This window comes from Thamnophis elegans, chromosome 8 (genome assembly GCF_009769535.1).
Source record: "Thamnophis elegans isolate rThaEle1 chromosome 8, rThaEle1.pri, whole genome shotgun sequence".
In the NCBI taxonomy this organism is placed as follows: Eukaryota; Metazoa; Chordata; class Lepidosauria; order Squamata; family Colubridae; genus Thamnophis; species Thamnophis elegans.
This window is the reverse complement of record NC_045548.1, coordinates 31369155-31391165: the sequence shown is the minus strand read 5'-3', so window position 1 is coordinate 31391165 and position 22011 is coordinate 31369155. Positions and strand designations below refer to the sequence as shown.

General features: G+C 40.7%; 1 protein-coding gene across 1 annotated transcript in view; it reads left to right on the top strand.

Annotated features, from left to right (window-relative positions):
• Nucleotides 1–6637: 6637 nt before the first annotated feature.
• The window catches only part of KCTD1 (potassium channel tetramerization domain containing 1), an 82332-nt gene continuing 66958 nt past the window's right edge, over nucleotides 6638–22011 (top strand). The window contains exon 1 of the mRNA XM_032223352.1: nucleotides 6638–8528. Coding sequence (XP_032079243.1) covers nucleotides 6651–8528 — 1878 coding nt within the window. The 5' untranslated portion in view covers nucleotides 6638–6650. The remainder of the gene's footprint in view (nucleotides 8529–22011) is intronic.

Sequence of the window (22011 nt, the reverse complement as noted above, 5' to 3'; positions counted from 1 at the left end):
AACTCTATACTGTAAAGAACATTGTCACAAACCACGTTCTTTATTTTAAAACTTTAATATTTAGTGTAAACAATTTTGGCTCACCTCCTCCCTACAATGACTCCTGTAAAGATTATCAAGGAAATCATGTAGGAAGATTTCTTGATATCAATGGTAGTAACCCTCTGATGAGGCTTCAATGTTATTTTTTTATTACTAAGTTCCAGTGTACTTGGGGTTGTTTTTTTTTTTTTTTGAGAAGTTTGTAATTTAGGTGCTATGAGGTCAATACCAAACTCTGGTAACTATATGGACAATTGCCCAATTTGTCCAGTGACTACCTGCAGTTATCTTTCCTTTCTTCTATTTTTGTCAATCTTGCCAAGCATTAGTTTTTTCTGTCATAAGCCTATAATAACCCACATTGTACATGTACAGTTTCTACTAATGGACTGTTGTGTCTGGGAAGCATAGTTCTTTTTGCAATCTATGAGACTCTTAGTAAAGATTTCCAGATTCCAGATAATTTGAAGAGGCATGTTTTTTTTTCTTTTTCTCTCTTAATGTTCAACTTTCACAATACTTTACAACTGGAAAATCCACTGCTTTAACTATTTTGATCTTTGATTGTCAGAGAGATATCCCTATACTGCACAATTTGCCTAAGCTTGATACAGTCTTATATTCTTATTATATTTACTTTCTAAGTTAATTAGATAGTATGATGATATGTAGTTTTATCTTAACCTTTCCTATTCTTAACCATTCTGCTTACACTAATTTCTAGTTCATTATGAATGCTCCTTGGAAGCAAAATAAATATGAAAAGCATGAATAATGTTAACCCTCCCATACCAAGGGAATAAGGAATAAACCTATTATTTCAGGAGGAATGCAACCCTATCCAAAATCAAATCGGGAATCATTCTAGTATGGAATAGCTTCTGAATCAAAAACCACTTTATCTTGTTACTATTAGATCTGAATTTGTTTCTTCTCTTCCAAACACTTACTCTTTTCAGATATTAGGTCTAGTGTTCCTTCACCGTACTACTGAGTTTCAGCAGCATCCTGATACATCATCACATGCTAATGGATGACTTCTTCCAGCAGCTTCAAGTAGATGTGAAATAGTATGACAGAAAAGAGCCAAGGTGGCGCAGTAGTTAGAGTGCAGTACTTCAGGCCACTTCAGCTGACTGTTATCTGCAGTTTAGTGGTTCTAATCTCACCAGGTCAAGGTTGACTCAGCCTTCCATCCTTCCGAGGTGGGTGAAATGAGGACCCAGACTGTGGGGGCGATATGCTGACTCTGTAAACAGCTTAGAGAGGGCTGAAAGCCCTATGAAGCGGTATATAAGTCTAACTGCTATTGCTATTGCTAAAAGGCTTCAGGTAGATATGAAATAGTACGACAGAAAAGGCAGTGCAATAGGGCATTGAATAAAGGACTCATCAAGGGCTCAACTTTTCTTTCCTCCCTAATTCTGGCAACACTTGCTCAAGAATGATCAGCCGCTGAAAAATGGTGTCCCTTTCTCAATCCTTGTAGATAGTACAACATAGCATCTATATATCACAGACAATGGAAGAAGTCCAACAAGACCAAGTGCAATCTTAAATCCCACTGTGATCAACAAGAATAACAAATACAGTTTTCATCTCATGCCGAAGCCTCAATCCAGACTGAAAAGGGTCTTCACCCAAGAACTCCTGTGGCTACAGCCCTACCATTTAACAATTTTCTCCCCAAAAGTGATAATTTAAATAGTGGTAGTTCTGTAGTGATATGTGTCTAATATGAATGAGTTGAAGGAGAGAAAGAGGTGTGCCATTGATCTTTAAGCCTGGTGACTTCACTTCTCACTCAGAGGCATTCAACAAACCCAGCTCCTCATTTCTTCCTTGGTAAGCTGTACCAGGATTTAGCCTGAAGGGAGAGAACTTGCCTCACAGAGATTCTATTCACTTCATCAAGATCCATAGACTCATATGAATCCCAGAAAGCATTAAAGACACCACCTCATCTCGTTGGCCTTCAGGCCTGTCCAATTGAGTAAATATGATTGTACTCCAAAATGCTTAGCAAAAAGATTATTGTTTAGGTTTAGGTTTTAGGTTTCATTTGACTTGTATGCCGCCCTATTCCCGGAAGACTCAGGGCGGCTAACAATCAGAAGGGGAGGGGGTATTGTTCTCTTTATATCCACTAATTCTAATAACTATTATCCTGTTGTTCACTGGGATGTATAAGCAAGGCACATGTTAAGTGATGTCATTTTTAAATATCATTGCCATTCCATTCTTAAGTTTCATATTCTAGTTCTTGCAAAATATACTTAAAGTGCCCCCACCCCCGTACATTTAGCCTCACATCCCCCAAACTCCATGTTTCACAGGTATATACATCTTTTTCACTTTAAGAATTTCAAATTCCCTTGGTTTGTACTTTTCATATTCCATGCTTCAACTGCAAAGGAACTCTTCTTTTAGTATAGACAGTATCAATGACCAGCCTTTTTTTGTGATCTGGATTATTGATTCCAGATCTATTTATAAAAGTTCAGTTTTTCCATCCCAGTAACGTGTATCTTTTGACATGGAGAGATAATCATCTGGCACTCAAAGTTGCCTACCTGTTTTCAGCCCTGTCTATATGGGGAGTATATGGGGTGGGGGTGGAGGTGGAGTTTGACAACAATACAAAAGTTGTCAAAACATCTGTATTTGTCTTTTGAGTTCCTCCAGATTTGAGTTTAGAATTCCTTTTAAGTGAATTGGCTTCCTTCATGCCTTCAGTGCCTCACCTGCTCTCATTCTGTCAATTGTACTTATAGTCCCTGTTCCTTTATGACCTTAGCAGTAAGGGAGACCCAATGAAGGGCTTCTTCTGGGATGAAGCTGGGTGATGATGATGCTGGTGATGACTTAAAGCAGCTTACATTAAAAATAATAATAATGATGATGATGATGATCAGAATACAAGATATGCAAATGAAGTGATGCTTTGGGGAAGTATTTTTTTTTAAATAACCAGTTTCAGTCATGACATGGCAGGCTTACAAAATATTTCAGCACATGGCCTGCTTGAAACGTCAGGTTTTTCATGCCCTTTTTAAAAGCTTAATATAATCTGTCTCAGGAAAAGTGGTAGGAAAATAAACCTGTCTCTATTCTATCATTTTGCCTTTGCTGGAGAGCCAAGACAAAAACATGCTGACACAATGCTGCTATTCTTCCTTGGTCTTTTCAGTTGTTTTAATACAAGATTTTAGCACGTCTTGGGAACTTGCAGTTTTATTAAGGTAATTTTCTGAAGCTTAAGCTAAATACCTGTTTGCTGTATTTGAATATCAGTTTGACTCCATGTGAAAATGTGACTCAGACATGGATTTCCTTCTGACAGGAATTTTCCATTGGCATTAGCCAATATTCATGAAAGCAAACTATATATGCCACTAAGCTTCATGCATCACATATCACATATTTCTCAGCCAATCTTCTTTTGAAAAGTTTTTTTCTTTTTCCATAACCACTCTTACATCATTAATCTTAAAGTGTGTCATCTGTGTGCAATCTTTGTGTCATCATATTTAACAGTTACATCATTTTATTTTACATTTACAATTCAATTGCCTTTTAATTCAACTCCTCCCCTATAATTCTGTGTTCTTTTCCAAATTATTCAATTTTCTGCTTCTGTTCAGCCAATCTTCTTTTGGTTCTTTATTGCAGGTTTACATATAAATGGTATGTGTAGTTTGCCTATATGAGTACAGGTTTAATAACTCATAATAAAACAAGGTCACTGTATGAATAAATGTACTTCATTCTACTGTATATAAATAATTTATATATTGTTATAAATTGTAAGATATATATGTAATGAATGGTAGTTGATACCATATTCCTATATGAATTTTTTTAAACCAAAATAATTATAAATAGCAAAATCCCATTGTAATACAAAGTCTTTCACTATAAATATTTTATATTATTTTTATCTTTGTAAGATAGAAATATCTTCATTAGAACTAAGTTTTCTGGCTGATTAAGCTCATTGCGGTTACCAAATATAATTAGGCTCATGTTCTACTACATGTTCAAATCTCTGCTGAGAAAAAGATGATCTAGTTAAAAAACACAAATCATATGCAAAACATTCTCAGTAGAAAACATTTTGAGCTCAACATGTGTTATCCTAAGCTTGAAACAGTTGTTCCAAATTTGAAAACAGCTTTTCTCACCCTACTAGAAGCCTTCCAACGCTATTCTCAGCTTTTCTGGAAATGCTCTGAGTTTTGTGACTCTGTTTATTCACACAGCATTTAGCTACTGCAAAATGGGATTCTTTTTTGTGGAAGAAAACGAGCATTTCTTATAGATACAGTGATATCATTTTTGCTTGAACTTTGAAAATCAACTCAAGCATTTAAGTTTGTGTTTTGAATTAATTGTTGAACTGTTGTCATCTACCTTTTCCCAAAATACTCGGCTTTATTTCACTTTTTCAAACGCGCGCGCCTTCGCGCTCGTTCACACGCACGCACACATGGAAATTGTACTCAAGTATTGTTAAAATTGTCTCCAGCCCATTTTAAGGATCAGAATAGCAATAAACTGTCACATTGGTCCTTATCTGTGAATCATATCTAGGGAGTTGCGCTGGTTTGTTGTGACTTGTCTGCTGCTAAGCAAGATTTCCCCACAATTTTTTTCACTGAAGCACATTGTCAGGAGGCGGGTGTCAGGGTGTGTGTATGGAAAGGGATTTTGCTCCATCTAAGGAAGCGCAACGACACTGTGGCGTCAGTTTGATACCGCCAAGTTTGTGAGCGGCGCGTGTTTATGCTAGTGATGTCTGCTGTGTGTATGGAAAAAGAGAGCGAGCGCCCAAATTCAGACTCGCTTTCCCTGTTCTCTCAGCAAGGAACCGCGAGGGCGCCCGTACACACAGGCTTGCTTTGTTGACTTTTGTCGAGAAGCCCACTGCTCAAGGGCACCATCCTCCGTTGTCGTAAAACAGCGAAAGGAGTCAAATCGAAGGCGAGCAGGCCGGCCGGCACGCCCCTCTTGCTGAAAGTTGGGCAGGAAGGATTGGCGGCACCATCTGGAAATACGCGGCGAAGAGAATTTGGGGCTGGCGGGGAATTGAGGGGGGTTCGGTAACAGGGCTCCAAGCAGGTATTAACTTGAGGGCGGCTGGCGGCAACGCGAGGGCTTGCCGAGTCCCGCCTGGCCCGAGGGAGATGCTAGAAATGGTTTTGAGGACTGAAAAGTGAGGCGGGAACCGGGAGAAGAGGCACACATGAGCGTCTATGAGAACGAGACAAGTAGATAGCTATGTTCTACAGGGCTAGGCTGTGCCACGTGTGTGTGAGTGTGTGTGTGCGCGCGCGTTTGTGTGTGTGTGAGAGACAGCCTATGTGTGTGCGCGCGTGTTGCAGCTGCCTGTCCCCGCAGGCTGGGGAATAGCTGTAGATTTGCCTTTTGGCTGCGGACTGTGTGGGCTTTGCTAGCCCTGACGGCTTCCTATGTTAGTCGCTGCTGGCTTCCTTCGGCTTACCAGCGCCAGCCAGGAAACGAGCAAGTTAACTTCTTTTGTAGCGAGCCCGGTTTATTCGCAGGCTTCGGTTGCCTCCCGATCTGCAGCAACGGCGGTCGCTCGAGGAGCGACGGAGAAACCTCCGGGGATCTGCTCGACTCTCCCCTTTGGTTGCTGTCTTCGGACGAACCAGCCGCTGTCTTGCGTGACCCGCCGCCTTCGACTCCGGTTGCAGCCTGTCGCGTCTGGCTGCTCGTCCAAGACCGCTCGATGCCTTCGCCGTGAACTCGAGGAGGAGCGAGATCGGCGCGCCTGGTATGCAGTCGGAGTAATCCTCTTTTTTTGGGGGGGGGGGGGGCGGAGGAGGGTTGGTGGGATGGTCGGAGGGAGGGGACGGTAAGGGAGTCGTTTCGAAGTGATGAGGATCCGAGAAGTTTATCCTTTGCTGGGGACAACTCCGAACCGCTGCCCTCAGCCGCTGATTCGGGGGCTGCGAAATATGCCGTGTTTCCGCGACCGGGTGCCAGAATTCAAAAGGGAGGAGTGCCTTGTTCGGTAGAGCTGCCTGCCCCCTTTCTTCTCCCGCTCTCCTGGTGGGTCTCACCTGCTGCCGCCGCCGCCGCCGTTAATACAGCTGCTCTCTCCCTAACCCATCCCATCCCTTCAGTGGCCGGTGGGAGTGGAGTGGAGTCTTCCCTGCCTCCCTAAGCAATGAGCGTGCCGGGGTTGCCGTGCTGCTCTTCGGGCATCACTTAACGGACGGCAGCTGGCACCGTACCGAGGCTTGGGTAAGTGAATGTCAGTCTCTTTTAAGCGGGTGCTTGCACGGGCCAATATAAAGTAACCCTATGCACTACACTAGCTTCCCATACGATGGGGCAGCTGTGCCTATTTTGGTGAGCTCTCTCCCCGCCACCACTCCACGCTTCCTTCCCAGTTCTGTCTCCCTTCTGTTTCCCCACCCCATAAATCGCACAGCAGCCACCGCCACTGGGAGCGCGCGGCCCCTTTAAGAGCCTAGCTTTGCCTCCCGGTAGCTGAAGGTCATTAAACACAAAAGCTCTCCAGCGCTGCGGTCCAATATAGCGCATGCGCCCTGCCCGAGGACTGGCAGGGAGACGGCAATATGGCGAGAATGCCTGGCAGCGGCGGCGCCAGCGGAGACTGGAGCACCGGGGGCGGTAGCGGTGGTGCAGGTGGTGAGCACAATGCGGGGGACCGGCAGCCCAGCCGGGGTGGCCCCCACCGGCCTCTACATTATTGCAGCGCGGGAGAGGACGAGGATGGGGAGGACGAGGATGAGATTCAGGAGGTGCAAATAACGGGGGACGAGGAGGGCGCCGATGGGGGACTCCTGCTGCTGGACGACGACGAGGAAGAAGAAGAGGACGATGTGATGATGGGACTTGCGTGGGACCCCGAGGAAGAGCCGGGCCATATGATTCGTATGGACCAAAGCTCCAGGGCGCTGCTGGATAAAGCTGCGGCTGCTGTTTGCGGCGTCAGGGGCAGCCTCGGAGGGGTCAGAAGAGGGGGCACAGGGGCCATCGGGGCCGCTGCAGGTGGCGCCCCCTCGGTGCCGGTGAGCGCCCGCGGTATGACCACTTCGGTCGTTAGCAAAGCGGTGGCACCGCTTGCCGCCGAGGACTCAGACCCGGAGGCGGAGTTGCTCCTGCAGCGCCCCGAGCGGGCTCGGCTGAGCGAGAACACGCGCTTGGCCACCCGGTACGCGGTGCGCATCTTCCGCGAGTACCTGAGCGAGAAAGCCCAAAGCCCCGACTTCGAGACCATGGACAAGGGGGCGCTGTGCCGCGTGTTACGCTCTTTCTACGCCGAGGCGCGCTCCAAAAGCGGGCAGCTCTACTCCAAGTCGTCGCTCATCAGCATCCGTAGCTCTCTCAACCGCTACCTCAACGAACCTCCTTACTGCCGCACCCTCGACCTCACCAAGGATCCGGAGCTGCGCGCCGCTAACCTGACTCTGGCCGCTGTCATCCGGAAGTTGGAGGAGCAGGGCGCCGGGCCGGTGGTGCAAAAACAAGCCATTACGCGCGCTGACCTTAGGAAGCTCTACACTTGCAACGTGTTCAGCACGCAGAGTCCCTTCGGGCTCCTTAACAAGGTTTGGTTCGAGACGTGCATGTACTTCTGCACGCGGGGCCGCGAGAACCAGCGCGAGCTGGAGGAGGACTCCTTCGGGTTGGCCATGGACGAGGACGGGCGCAAATTTGTCTACTTTAAGGCCCTGGGGCCGTATCATAAGTCGCGCTCGTCGTCTTGGAGCAAAAAGCGCGCCGAGAGCAGCGACGAGGAGAATTTGCCGCGCATGTACGAAACCGGCACGGAGTTCTGCCCTTACGCCAGTTTTGTGAAATACTTGGCGAAGCGTAACCCGCTCTGCAAGGCCTTTTTCCAGCGCCCGCGGGACCACTGCAGCGAGGGCGACGTCACCTGGTATGAGAACAAGGCCATCGGCAAGAACCTGCTGGGCACCCGCATGCAGATGCTCTCCAAGGCGGCCAAGCTTTCCAAGACTTATACTAACCACTGCATCGGCGCAGTCTCCATCGCCACCCTCAACAGTATCGCCGGCATCGGCACCAAGCTGACTTCAGGGACCACCGGCGGAGGAGGTTTCTATGGCCTCAACGGCAGAGGCCGCCTCCCACCCGTTCCCGCCAACAATACTTACATTCTCCCCAAAGACGGCGACAACCACCCCAGCGTCAAGGCCGAGGCGGCTGCTGTTCTGGTGCCGACCAAGCGCTCCCACGAGGCCATGTACGTTGCCGGGGGCGGGGCCGCGGTAGTGGGAGATGCCTGCGGCCCTTCCTCGTCCCCCAAAAGACTTTGTCTCAGGCCTGCCGAGCCCCTCGACACCGCTGCCGTCGTGGTGGTCTCGGTGAAACACGACCCCTTGCCTCTCCTCATACCTGAAGCCAACGGGCCGAGAAGCACCAACTCTCCCACAGTCATTTCACCTGCAATGGTTTCCCCCACACAGGTAACCCAAAAGAAAATGCCTCCTCCTCCTCACCCACCCATATATACACCTTTTTTCTCCTTTTCTTAGGTTCGCCAATTGGTTTAACAACCCCCCCCCCCCCAAAAAAAAAAAAAAAAGTAAATGGCTCTTGAATTTGCCCTTGATTTCAAGCAGGCTTTTTGGAGTATCTGCTAAAAGCAACTTTGGAAACTTTACTAGTTGCCTTCATCTCTTGTGATGGCAGTACTAATTCACTGCATGTAGCATTAAGTATCATGAAACTGGAGAAAGGTTTTATTATTATTATATGTCCCATCAGATGATGATGAAAAGACTTGGGATGTTTGGCATCTTTGCCAGAGTCGTACAACTTTATGTACATTATTAAAAAGTTATAGGACTGGTAGCTATTAGAAAGTTGAATTTTTTAAAAAATAAATTTCAGAAATGGGAAATATTTCAGAAAACTTGAGGACCTTACTGGATCTGTATAGTCTTGTCAAAATGTCACCAAGCTATGTATCTGAAATTGAGCAAGTTCTCAGCTTGCAGTGGCTGGTATAATTTCAAATTTTGAAAGCCCTAGGCAGTTGATTTGTCAAGAATCATTCTTAGTTTTTTTAAAATGGAGTATACAAGTTACCTTGAAGAATTATATTAAGTAATTCGATTTTAATCAAATTGGTTCCTGTAGCATCAAATTGCACAGTTCTTTGTAGAGCCATAAAGTAAATTTGAAAAATCAGAATCATTGCAGTTGATCCTTCCAATTATCAATGAGCTGGGCTTCACTGTTAATCAAATTCAACTGAACTTTAAAAGTGTTGTGCTCTGTGGATACAGGTATATAACATGTCAGAACAATTTCCAGAGTAGAAATACCAGTTTTGTACAAACTGACCCTTTCAGAGGAGTTTGCCAGCTAATCAGCTAGCCTGAAGGCTGACTGAAGAAAGAGCCTTTTTGTGAATGGCTGCATCAGCATCTGTCTTCTGTGAAATACATGTGACTTCTCTGTTTGGAGTTTGGGGCCACTTAAGTAGAGTATTGTACAGCAGAAATGATTAGAAATCCACTGATGTGTAGGTAAAGTTAGTTATGAAATATTCTGTTTATCTGCATAAAGGTATTTCAATTAATGAAGTTGTAGACAACTGAAAATATTTTTCTCAGATTTTGTTCTTGTGTTGCATATCTGCTAATAATGCAAAGGAAATCTGTTTTGAATAAGTATACTGGAATAAAACTAGCTCATTAATATAAACCATTGATATTAGCAAGAGGCTCTTTAAACAGAATAATTTCTGCCAGATAATCTATATAGATTTTAATCTAATAATTTATAATTATATTCAATAACTATATAGCTAACTTGTCCTAAAGTGTGATATCAACCAAGTGAGTGATATTGAAAGTGAGGTTTAGTCAGTGTTAATGCCAACAGTTTAAATTAGTAATTTCAAGTAGAATAAAAACATGTAGTGCTAGTACCGCCTGAGTCTGCAACAATTGAACATTTAATGAGATTTATAGAGATAGCTTAATAATACTACCATCTTTTGGATGAAGCTGATTTGCTATTTGCCCATTTCTACAGAAAACTGTTGGGAAGATTTAAAAAATACTTCATTTATGGCATGGCAATGAGGTTTAATTTAAAATGCTAATTATCCACAATTAATTTTACCTAAATAATTGCAAAATCTGTCACATTTATATATAGCCTTACTAATTTAAGTACAGATGTCAAAATAGAAACAATAATCGATAGATACATGTTCACCCTTTTAATATAAACAAGACAATGATATTTTCATTGAACATTAAAAGAAATAAATGACTGCTTGGGTTAATAGCCTTGAAGTATTTCCAAAGGCCAGCAACAGGTCATTAACTGAAATAGATGACCAGGCCCATAATTGTTATGCTTAATTGTAAACATAGATGTTTCAGGTCATAACTGAAATGACTTTATGAAGTATCATGCCACTGAATTCCATGATTGAAACATATTGCTGCTTTCATGATACCTTTTGAGATATTGAAGGTCATAGAATTAAAGCTTTATTGACTATCAATACTGTAAAGATATACTTACTGCTATTTATAGATAAATCAACCTCCCTAGGTTTAATCAAAAACAAAATCAAAAGATTAAATTCATCTGAAACCAGTAAAGGTAAACTTCACCCAGAAGTACTTGAGGAATTTAACAATTATCTAATTTATTATAATATTGGTATTTAATCTTAATGTGACTGTGCTATGATATATACAATCATATTGAATTTGATAAGTTTATACTATGTTTATGCATTGATCATTATACCAATAGTTTTTATATAGAATTGATGGCTCTGATTTGTGAATGGAAATCAAACCATCATTAGTTTCTCTGATTTAACTATACTGGGAATTTCAGAGCAGAGAAGAAAAGGCATCTGGGTTGTTTACTAGATTCTTTTGGCATTACCACTAAGTAAAGATAATTCCATAGTTTCTGGGGGGAAATGCAGTGGTTTCATGCATTACAGTGTTTTCCACATATGTAATGTAGATTTATGAAATAGTCACCATTTGCAATTAGATTTAGTCACTGCGTAATTATACCTGCACAGAGAAGCATGGTCAAAGTTTATGTACAAGATTTTGTAGCTTTATGCAAATTTGCTATTTTGTAGTTGATCATTTTTGCCCAAGCATTCACTTTAATTGAGAAAAAATACTGTTATGCAGTTTACACCACATAGTTAATTTGCATCAAAGGTCTGGAAATGTGCCAAGACTTCTTCCTGCCAAAAACACTTGAATAATTTCCAATACAAGGCTCCACATCCCTTTGTGCCCATAGCCACACATCTACCATTTTGTTTGAGTTGTTCTAATTGCGTCCTGTTTCTGACTTATTTTTCTACCTGTAATAGCCACTACTGTACTATTGCTATGGAGCCAAAGTGGCTATGAACATTTTGTCCATCCCCCATGTCTCAGCAGGAAAGGTTCTTTCTAAGACCAGAAACAAAGTTATTATTTGTTTTTAAATTTGTTTGCTGCCCATCTTGTCTGAAAGCAACTCTGGGTGGCTTACAACATTAAAAGTTGAATGTAATATGTGTGAAACTTAAGCAGTCAGTTAAGATATTTATCCATGAATCTACCATGTGCAATAACAAATAATGCTAATATTTGTAGTGCCATGATCAATTCTATCTCTTTATCTGCCATTATAAACATTCACATTAAAAATCATCTGTAGAAAGATGGAAAGAACGTTTTTCACTGTATATAAATAAATAGGCAAGAAAATATATTTGAGTAACATAATACTTAAGAATGAGCCTCTTTAAAGCATATTTGTTAATGCATTTGGGTTACAAAATGGATCTGATACCTCACAATCTCCCCCCCCCCCTTCATTTCCTTGCTTTATGAAACCTGCTTTGTGCAAAGGTTTTGAAGAATATAACTCTAGCATTAAATCAAGGATGGCTATACCATAGTTTTTTAAACAGAAATTTTATTACAGAACATAATTATAACCTTTTCAATATGAAAGTACTGAAAGTTCAGAAGTCATGCGTTTGGACTTTAATAGAACATTTTCCCTTATTCTTTCATGCATGAAGGATGAAATAGAAACCACGTGACAGCAGTTGAATTTTGAAAAGGCATATTGAAATGTTTATCTAATTTTAGATAACAAGCACAAAAACTTTCTAACATTTTAATTATTAGAAATCATAAACTGAAGAATATCTTCAACTTAAAAGCATTGCTAAGTATAGAAATACATCTGAGTGATATTACACCTTCCATGTGCTCTGATGATTATTGTAAATGATTGCTCCAGAATTTGGATGCAAAAGAAATGAAAGAGCATGTTATTTCATCTTATTTGTCACAAATGTTTTTCTTGCTGTTAAAGAAATAGCAGACAAGTTGTTGTTTTGCTAGATTATTCCAATAATACTTTATCATGTTAGGACCTGCATATAAGGAAAGCAAGTTTGCCCCAGGTCATAAATATTTTACATTAACCATTTAACAATATTTGTCCAGCTTTATGTACCTGAAGGATGCTGAAGACAAAAACAGTATTAAAAGAAGATTTTAATAATTTTAAGTAAAATATATAACACTAATACCGTGTTTTCCTGGAATAAGTTCTTGGCCTTATTTTTGGGGAGGACTTATTATTTTTGAGGTGTAGGAGGCGGAAAGCATGGTCACCTCATGGCTGCTGCTGGATTGCAATATTTTTGGGAAGGGCTTATTTTCAGAGGAGGGCTTATTTTTGGGGAAACGGTAGTTTTGTAACTATTTAGAAGGCCAAAAACTGTCTTAAATTTCTGTGAAGAAATGCTAAATATGAGCTTGAAAAACTTCATTGGTAGGTCTATTCCAGAGTCATGGTACCATTATTTAAAATGCCCTAATCTTCTTGCTTATTTACTCCTTACGCCAGCCAGATGTTTAGACTAGATTTGGCATTTTTATTTATCTCTCTGGTACTTCCCAAGAACCTGGGATAGGCAGATGTGGATGTTTGATGGTGTTAAATGTATCATTGCAGGATGCATTTTCTTTTGTCACAGTCATTATTATGGTTTGTTACACAGTCAGCCAGATGTTTAGACTAGCCATGGAACTTCCATCAACCTATCAAGCCCTTCCCAAGAACCTGGGATAGGCAGATTTTGTTGTTTGATGATATTAAAGGTATTGTCGCAAAATGTAAGCTTTTCCAAGTAAAACTGCCTTTTGCAATTGACACTCTTATTTATTAAATTTATAGGTTGCTCAACTTCTAGTGACACTGGTGGTTTACAAATAATTTAAAACATGAAGAACATGACAAACCAACAAGAAGCAAAAAAGGGTGGTCATGGCATGATTGAACCAAAAGAAAACAAGCTAAATTAAAAGTAGAGAACAAGAAAACGTTCTCTTACCTTAAAGCTATACTTGTTCTAAATCTTTTAGTAAATGGATGTTGGAAAGAAATAGCGAGCTAATAAAGTTAATGTATTTTGATCTATGAATAACTCTGAAGTTTCAGTACTGTAAATGTATTTTGACTAATTGAAACTTACAGGTTATCATGAAAGACAACCACACACTGAATATATTATAGTAAGTTAATCTAGATACATGTGGATTTAAAAAAAATATTATCTTAAGAGAGCAGAGGTGATAATCTCCCCTTTAAGAGTATTTGAGATGATGAAGTTCAGGAGTATAGTGTCATGTGAACCATTCTAGAATCTTTTCACTTGTAATTGTATTTCTCTTAAAGTAGTAATTTCTTTGCAACTTCAGTCATAATAGTTCATCAACATTTCTCTTTAAAAATGGATAAAGCTTTTAATTTTGTATTGTTTTAAATTGAAACGATCTGTGGAACCTATCAGGTGTGCTGCAGTGACATCTCATAAATTCCACTTTTTCAAATAATTAAATAATTTACTACTACAGTATACAAATATCAAAACTTCACAGACTAGCACACTAGGTGCCTGAAAGCATTTGCCTATTAAATGAGGATTCTCTGCTTTTGCTGTAGAAAAAGATTCTTTTTTGCTCAGTTCTTTTCGCAGAGGCCAAGAGATCAGAAAATGTTCAGTTTTAATTGGTGAATTTCTATGACAGTAAGATGCCTTATTTTATGTATGGTCTAGAAATAAATGAGTGGCTAAACTCTTTGAAATGTGCCAACTGCTGCAAAAGCCATGAGCTGTAATTAAATTGAATGTAGGGTTATATTGTCTGCTTGCCTTGAGCTATAAACTTGATAACAAACCCTAGAATAGCAAGTATTGTGTGTTAGAAGTTGGTACGTAATTAGTTATGCAGTTTTCAATCACTTTGGAAGACCTGTCTTTTTCACCACTCAGTCTTCTTTTTTCTTGCCTTTTGAATATCAGAAATATGTGTATTCTATTCTTTTTCAAAAGGGAAGAGGGCAGTGAACATGGCTCTGAAATATTAGTATACCAGTTAATGTTTAATGGACCATATGTTATTAATTCTGTGGACGTGATGTCAGTTCAATTTGGATTCAGTGTCATTTGAAGGAACTTAAAAAGTGTATACTTGAAGGAAGTTCTGATGTTTGAATACTGATTTTGTAAAGTAGTAGACGTTTCCTGCATTTATTATTTGTGTAGTGCAGTAGCAGTTTTATAAGACTTTTCTTTAAATGGGATTGTAGCATTGATAACATGAGTAAATTTTTAAAAAAAAGCCCTTTCCCCCAACTAACTTCATTGTAGTAGGAAATATGTTGTTACAAAAAAATTAGTCATGCGGAGAATTGGGAGTTGCCCAATGCTTTTGGAGCATTACTGCTGTACACAAGGAATTGCCATAAATCTTGAAGCCCCTTTTTGTGAACAGGAACTCTCATGAATATATTTGACCTAGAACTGAGATAAAGATGGAGACAGTTTTTGCCTGTTCTTCATGCAGATTCCCTAACTGGAAGAATACTCCAAAGCCTTTCAACAGAGATGGGCAGAGGCTGTCAACTAAAATTTTTAAAATCTTATTTTTGTCACTGACAACATTATTTTCTGCTCATGGATGCTTTTATCAGTAAAACAGATCTGGACATTCGGTTGTCCCTATCCAGCTTGCAGTGGTTGCGATTGGGAACAGTGGCAGGGCAGCGGCAGCCCTCCACAACAATCCCACTTTCTCATGTGGCCCCTTGGGAAATTGCCCACCCTGGCAGTAAAAGAACTTGGCATCCAGGACACATTTGTACAGCTTCTGCACATCTTCACTGATCAAACCTTGGGATATATATTTTGTAGTGAAGGAAAGCAAGAAAAAGTAACAATGATGTATGTAAGTAGCTTTCAGATTACATTTTTTGTGATTCTACTTTTGATTGAATCATATTGTCTGGATACTGGAATTTTCCAGAATTATCATTTGTTACAATTTATAGCAATATCAAATATTAAGGCTGAGATCTTATGCTCTAGTTCTCTAACAGGATCAGCTCTGAATTAAAAGAGTTGATATTATGACAGTAAAATGTGCTTAATGTACTGGCCTTAATGTTTTATCTATGGTTCCCTGTAGGTGAACCCAAAACATTCAGTAGAGATAATTAACCATGAATAAGCATATTACTTTAACCTAGTCCATACCTAGGCATTTGGTTCTTCTTGCTAATCTTATCATTCAGTCATGTTGAAATTTCTCCCAAATTGGATATAATGAAGAAGTAGTAACTCGAGATTTAGAAGAAATCATTTCAAAAATATCAATATAAAATTATTACAAATTTAATTAGCTTTTTTTGTATTAATTGATAATTAATTGCCACGTTTTTACTTATCTCCAAGCCTCTGTGTATTTGTCTGTTCTGAGAAGCCCCTGGCTTTTAGCCTTTAATCGATTAAAGATTCCATTACAAATCATAGTAGCTAGCAGAGAGAGATTGTGATGATTCATTATATCATATTATGTTTCATTATGCAAGTGTAATTGAAACATGTTTTTATTTACTGTTTGCAGTAAATTATGTAGCATATATTGGTAGCCAAGTGTGAATGGTATGTATTGTTTTGTCAGTCCAACAGTTTTTTTAATTCAGAGAAAAATTTAATTGTCAGTAGTAAAAAAAAAAATCCTGCTTGTTCCATTTTTGCTAATGTTCAAGAAGACTAGTGACTCAAAACTATTACAGAAATGGATCTCTTAAATATGGATTTAACTATATTATTCTTAGCTTTTGTTTTTGTGTCATATTATGTAAAAATGTGCACGAAATGATGTCTACTTCTTTTGACTTTGAGGAATGACCATCATATCTTAACTAAATTAGAGTCGACTGTATTGAAGCACTATGGAAATTGTATAAATAAATGTTCATATTGCATTGTGACACAGTTTGCCTGGTTTGGATTTAGCATAATGCCGGTATATGTAATTATGACTTGTTCCACAAATCATAGTTAATAAAATCTTAGCCTAAACCTTGAATCCAGATAATGTATACAGTAATATATGGTGTAACTAGAACTATGTTCTAGTGCATATGGCAGGGTGAAATTGCTTGAATGCCTCTGCTCTTCCATAATTAGTTTTTCCAATGTCTTGGATAGCTATGTACATATGCAGTAAAACATATGTAATATTGTTAAAAATGTGTTAAATGTTAAAATATATGTACATTTTGTACAATATTTGCACAGATATTGTACAAATGTACAAATAGATACACATTTTATGTAATTCATTCTTGATTTCATGCATGCTTGGGTATTAAAGTTCTTTATGATAAATAAATTAATGATTGCATGGACAGTTGGCAAATATTAATGTGGCAAAAAATATTTAAAGGTGTGATTAGACTACTGCAAACCTATTTCCTTTGTAAAGGATAATGCTTGCATTGTCCTTGTGCATATGTGTGTGAAAAAAGTTGGCATCTGATTATTAGTTTTTAAAAAATGAAAGCTATTGAGTAGAGGAAATACGCCATCTATTCAATTGATGGCATTTGCATGCATTTGTATGTGCATGTGCATCTTGTGTGTGTATAAAAAATAAAGAGTTGGAATTGCAGTGTTACATCTCTCATTGCTAATATTGCAGTTATTGATATGAAAAAATAGAGGGTGTTGTAGTTTTATTCATTAAAAACTAACATGTAATTGTTATTACTCATACAATGTTATCTTGCCACTGCATATAATTCTGCATACTTTATCTAATGTAATACTTCTATTCCATGCCAACTTTATTGAAACATTTGGTCCAAGTAAAGTGATACCTTATTGATTATTGGACGTTTATGCCATTGTATAACATAGAAATATATATTCCTTTGCTCATTTTCTTGCTTGCTCTAGTTTATCTGCCCTCAATTATAATGGCTCTGATTGTTAACAACAAATCTACACAATATGAAGAGTCAGCAAATTACATATCAGTTACATAACATCTCCAATACAGTGCATCACATTTTAAGGGTAAGAAAGTCTTCATTTATCCCCCAAAGCCCTCTTGAACAGCCATATTTTACCACTGTTCAGAAACATAATAAAAAGGGAGTGCTCCAGATAGTCTCAGCCTCACATGTCTGAGTAAGTCTTCCCTACCTGATACAACTCAACTGGCAGAATCAACCCAGAGAAGTAATTGCATAGATATCTAGGCATGTTAGGTTTTAAACGTGTAAAATAATACCTTGAATTGCAGCTAATTGGCAGCTGGTACAGTTCTTTCTGTAGTGATAGTTACATAGGCAAATCTAGGTACACCATAACTGTTCAGGTCATTGCATTCTCCACCAGCAAAAGCTTCTAGGTAGCCTTCAAAGCCACGTAAAACGCATTGCAGTAATGCACGTGCAAGGTGATAAGGGCAAAGTATCCTATTTTGGAAATTGCTACAATTGGTGCAAAACATGCACCAATTGTTGTTTGCATAACATGTAGTTTGTGCAAAACCTCTTCCGGGAAACAGGAAATGCAAGTTGGAGTCAGTTACCTTTTAAATACATTGCCACTCCATTTTTTGAGATTAAGTCTAAGTGAGTTTTTCCTAATGGTCTCTAGGCATCAGGTCCGGATTTCCTCCACATTTCCTACTCAATCTGATATGGGCATTAGGAATCTGGACAAACTAATTGAATGGGTCCATCTTCCCTGGAGAGGTCCATGATGCCAAAAACAAAGAGTGATCTGACCATAACCAAAGATAATAGTGTCCCCCCACACTTGCTGTGTTTCAACTTATCTAAGGCAAAAACCTAGATCTAATATGTACAATACCTCCTTTGTGGTTCAGGTCCATAACCTGGGAAAAGTTAGTGGTTGTTATTGTTGGCCCTGAATTTACAAACCACTACTCACCTCTCCCAAGAAAGAACAAATTAACCAAGTTATTTCATAGGCACTGACATCCACTTACATTGCATTAAGCTTGTTACCTTAATTCTACTAATGAATGAATGACAATATAGATATATACTGAGTAAAAATTTGTGTAATACTCAGGAGTGGGAAAAATGTAACTCCAGATACAGTGAACAGAAATAGCTTTCAGGGAAGTTTCACCTACTTTCACCTGTAGTCACTATAATTTATTTATAGAATTGTGTTGATCTGGCAAGATGAATTAAGCTGGTTGAATTGTTTAGAGAAAAATAATAGCTTCTGAGTAACTATTTGTTGTTGTTGATAAGCTACATGCACAGTTAACTGAAGCAAGAGAACCTTTTTGAGAATTTCAAGACTAGCTGTAAATTGGCTCAAAATATATTGTCAGGCTGCCTTTATATCTATCTTTAGCCCTCTTCCAGGACTGCAGTAATTCCCCAAAATATCTTGAATAGACTTGTAGACACCCAGTTACTGATACGTATTTTATAAAAGCTGTAATTCAGGCCCACACATTATTTGCTTAACTGAGCAGAATCTATGAGTTATGTAGGATGCCATTATGGAGCAATCATATGCTGTTGCTACTTGTGTAGGACTGGAAAAAATAGAGAAATTGTCAGGTACCTGATAGGCCATAATTCAAAGGCTACTAGGTAGTTTCAGTTTGGGTGTTACAAAGTAGAAGTCCATGTATGTGTTGGCTCCCTGACTCAGGAAAGTTTCCCAGGAAACATGAATGGTTTTGAGATACAACTTTATTGTACACAATTATCTTCAACTATTTAGTGAACTTAAAAAGTATATACCTACTTTAAATACTTGATCTGTTGTAATGAGTAATCCTACAGCTTTTCCATAACACTAGAAAGGTCCGAGGAGCCCAGTGATTGGTTTAGAGTTTGGAATCAGCTAGACTGCCGAGAGATCAGAAAAAGGTAGGTTAAGAAGGGGAAAGAGAGAGAGCACACCTAAGAACTGAATGCAGTCAATAGTTGCTGGCAGCTTGTGACTCAGGTTGCTTTTGTGCACCCCAGGAAGACCCAACTATCTCAGTAATGCCGAGGAAGTCCCAGGCACCCCAGTTCCCAGTCCCAGCCACAGTTACTCTCTCCATCGTGCACTCCACAGCCCATGCTACCCTGTGCTGCATGCTATCTGACCTTCACTATCATCTTGTCCCCACTGCTGGTGAAGTGTGCCTGCCCTGGTCTGCCCTGGCCCTTCATTTTCTTCATAAAGAAAACTCCCATGTACAGCCTTGCAAAGAAAGCCTTGTGTGGTCAGCAACCACTTCACAAAGGGTCAAGCCAGGCATTCTTGGTCAATAGAAGGAGCAAGAAAACGTCAAAGGTCAGTAAGGGTGGTATAGACTGAAGAATGCAGGGGGCCAAAAGGGCATAAATGGGGGGAGGTTGGGGTAGTTTAGAATTATTTTTTAATTATGTTTAATAGATTAGGTACAATCTAGGACTACTGCTTTTTGGTTAAAAGGTGCATTGATAGTTGATTTTGGCTTGAGGGAAGGATTCCTATCTGCTACCTAAGACAGACTACTTTGCCCTCCAAAACAGTAAGGTTCATCCAGCAATTTCTTTCTCCTCAGGCAAATTTAAATGTATACAGCAGGCAATGTAATATTACAAATTGTGCATTTGGCAGTGAGGCTAGGTAAACCCAGAACTAGATATCACATATGCATGGTTTATTTAACCATGGTTGGTAAAATGATTAATATAAGGCAGAGTTCAGAGGTACTAAACTGTAAAACAGAGTTTGTAAATGACCATAGCTGAGATTAGGCAACATGCTTGTTTAAAATGTAAATGCTTATTCAGGGTTTAATTAAATGTTGTAAACCTAGCCTCAGTGATAGCAGATTTTGTGCTGTCTTGTATAAACCTAATAGTTTACAAAATTACAAAATACAAAGCAGCAATAATTTTATACTCTGGTAATGGCCTTGAGAAAGACCGTTCGCTTACCTGAATGATCGTTCTCTAGGCGCTGCGGGAATGTCCAAGCACAGGTTAACTTCAGCTTGCTGCCCAAGGAACTGAGTTTAAAACTTATTGTAGCTCTGCCTCTTGGTTGCCTCAGAGGCTCAGTTTCGAAAAACGAAGAAGATCCAATAGTCCATAACTCGAACAAGTCCAAGTCCAAGACATAAGGTGAAATACACCTCATGGCCCCATTTCAAGGATGGGGTTGGACACTCCCGCAGCGCCTAGAGAATGACCATTCAGGTAAGCCAACGGTCTTTCTCCTAGGCGCTGCTTGGAGTGTCCAAGCACGAGACATGCCAAAGCTATGTCGAACTCGGGTGGGAAGAACAGTCCAGAGCCATGGGGCTCGCTATGACCCTCTGCAAAACTCTCCTCCCAAACGACACCTCAGCTGAGGCGAACATGTCAAGTCTGTAGTTCTGTATGAATGGAGACTGACTGGTCCACGTAGCGGCACGGCAGATCTCCTCAATCGGCGCTTGAGTAGCCCAAGCAGCCGAAGTTGCTGCGCTCCTCGTTGAATGTGCAGTAATGCAAGGAGGTACCGGCCTAGCCTGAAGTTCGTAAGCCATCTTGATACTTGCTCTGAGCCAGCGTCCTGTGGTGGAAGACATGACCTTCTTGCCATGGAAGCAGGTTGAAAGGACACGACGAATGTTTCTGACTTATGAAATGGGGCAGTCCGCTTCATATAAATACGCACAGCCCGGCGAACGTCCAACTTGTGCCACGCTACCTCTCTCGGGTGCCTGGGACGCGGACAAAAGTCCGGGAGTATCACCTCCTGCTCTCTGTGAAAGACGGTGTTGATTTTTGGAGCAAAGGCAGGATCCAGTCGTAGGATGACTCTGTCGGAGTGGATGATACAAAGGTCGTCTCTAACCAACAAGGCGGCCAACTCCGATATCCTGCGTGCCGAGGTGATGGCAACTAGAAAGGCAGTCTTTAGGGTCAGGTGGCGCAGACCCATCGTCCGCAACGGCTCAAAGGGGGCCGTGGAGAGCGACTGTAAAACAATAGTCAAGTCCAAGGTCGGGTATCTGTGGACTGTGGGCAGACAGATGTTGGAAGCCCCTTTTAGGAAGCCCCGAACCTGGGGGTGTCTAGAAAGTGGCAACTGAGAGTCTGTGGACAGAATGGTGCCCGAGGCGGCCACCTGCCATCTGAGAGTGTTGGGCGCAAGACCCTTGTCCAAGCCGTCCTGCAAAAAATCCAGAACTTGTGGTATGGTTGCGGAGGAAGCAGTGATCTGGTGGCTCAGGCACCATTGCAAAAAGGACGACCAAGTCGCTTCGTAAATTCTGATGGTGGAAGGCCGCGTAGACGCCTGAATAGTCCGGATGACCCTGTCAGAAAAACTGAAGCCTCAGGAGGTCACCTTCAAGTGCCAGACAGCCAACTGCAGCCACTGGAGCTCCGGATGTTGAACGGCCCCCTGGCTAAGGGAGATCTGCTCCTGAGGTATGCGCCACGGTCGGGACACCGACAAGCTGACCAGGTCGGTGAACCAAGTCCTCCTCGGCCAGTGGGGAGCCACTAGCAACACCTCCGCTCCCTCCTCCAGGATTTTTTGTATGACTAGCGGAATCAGAGGAA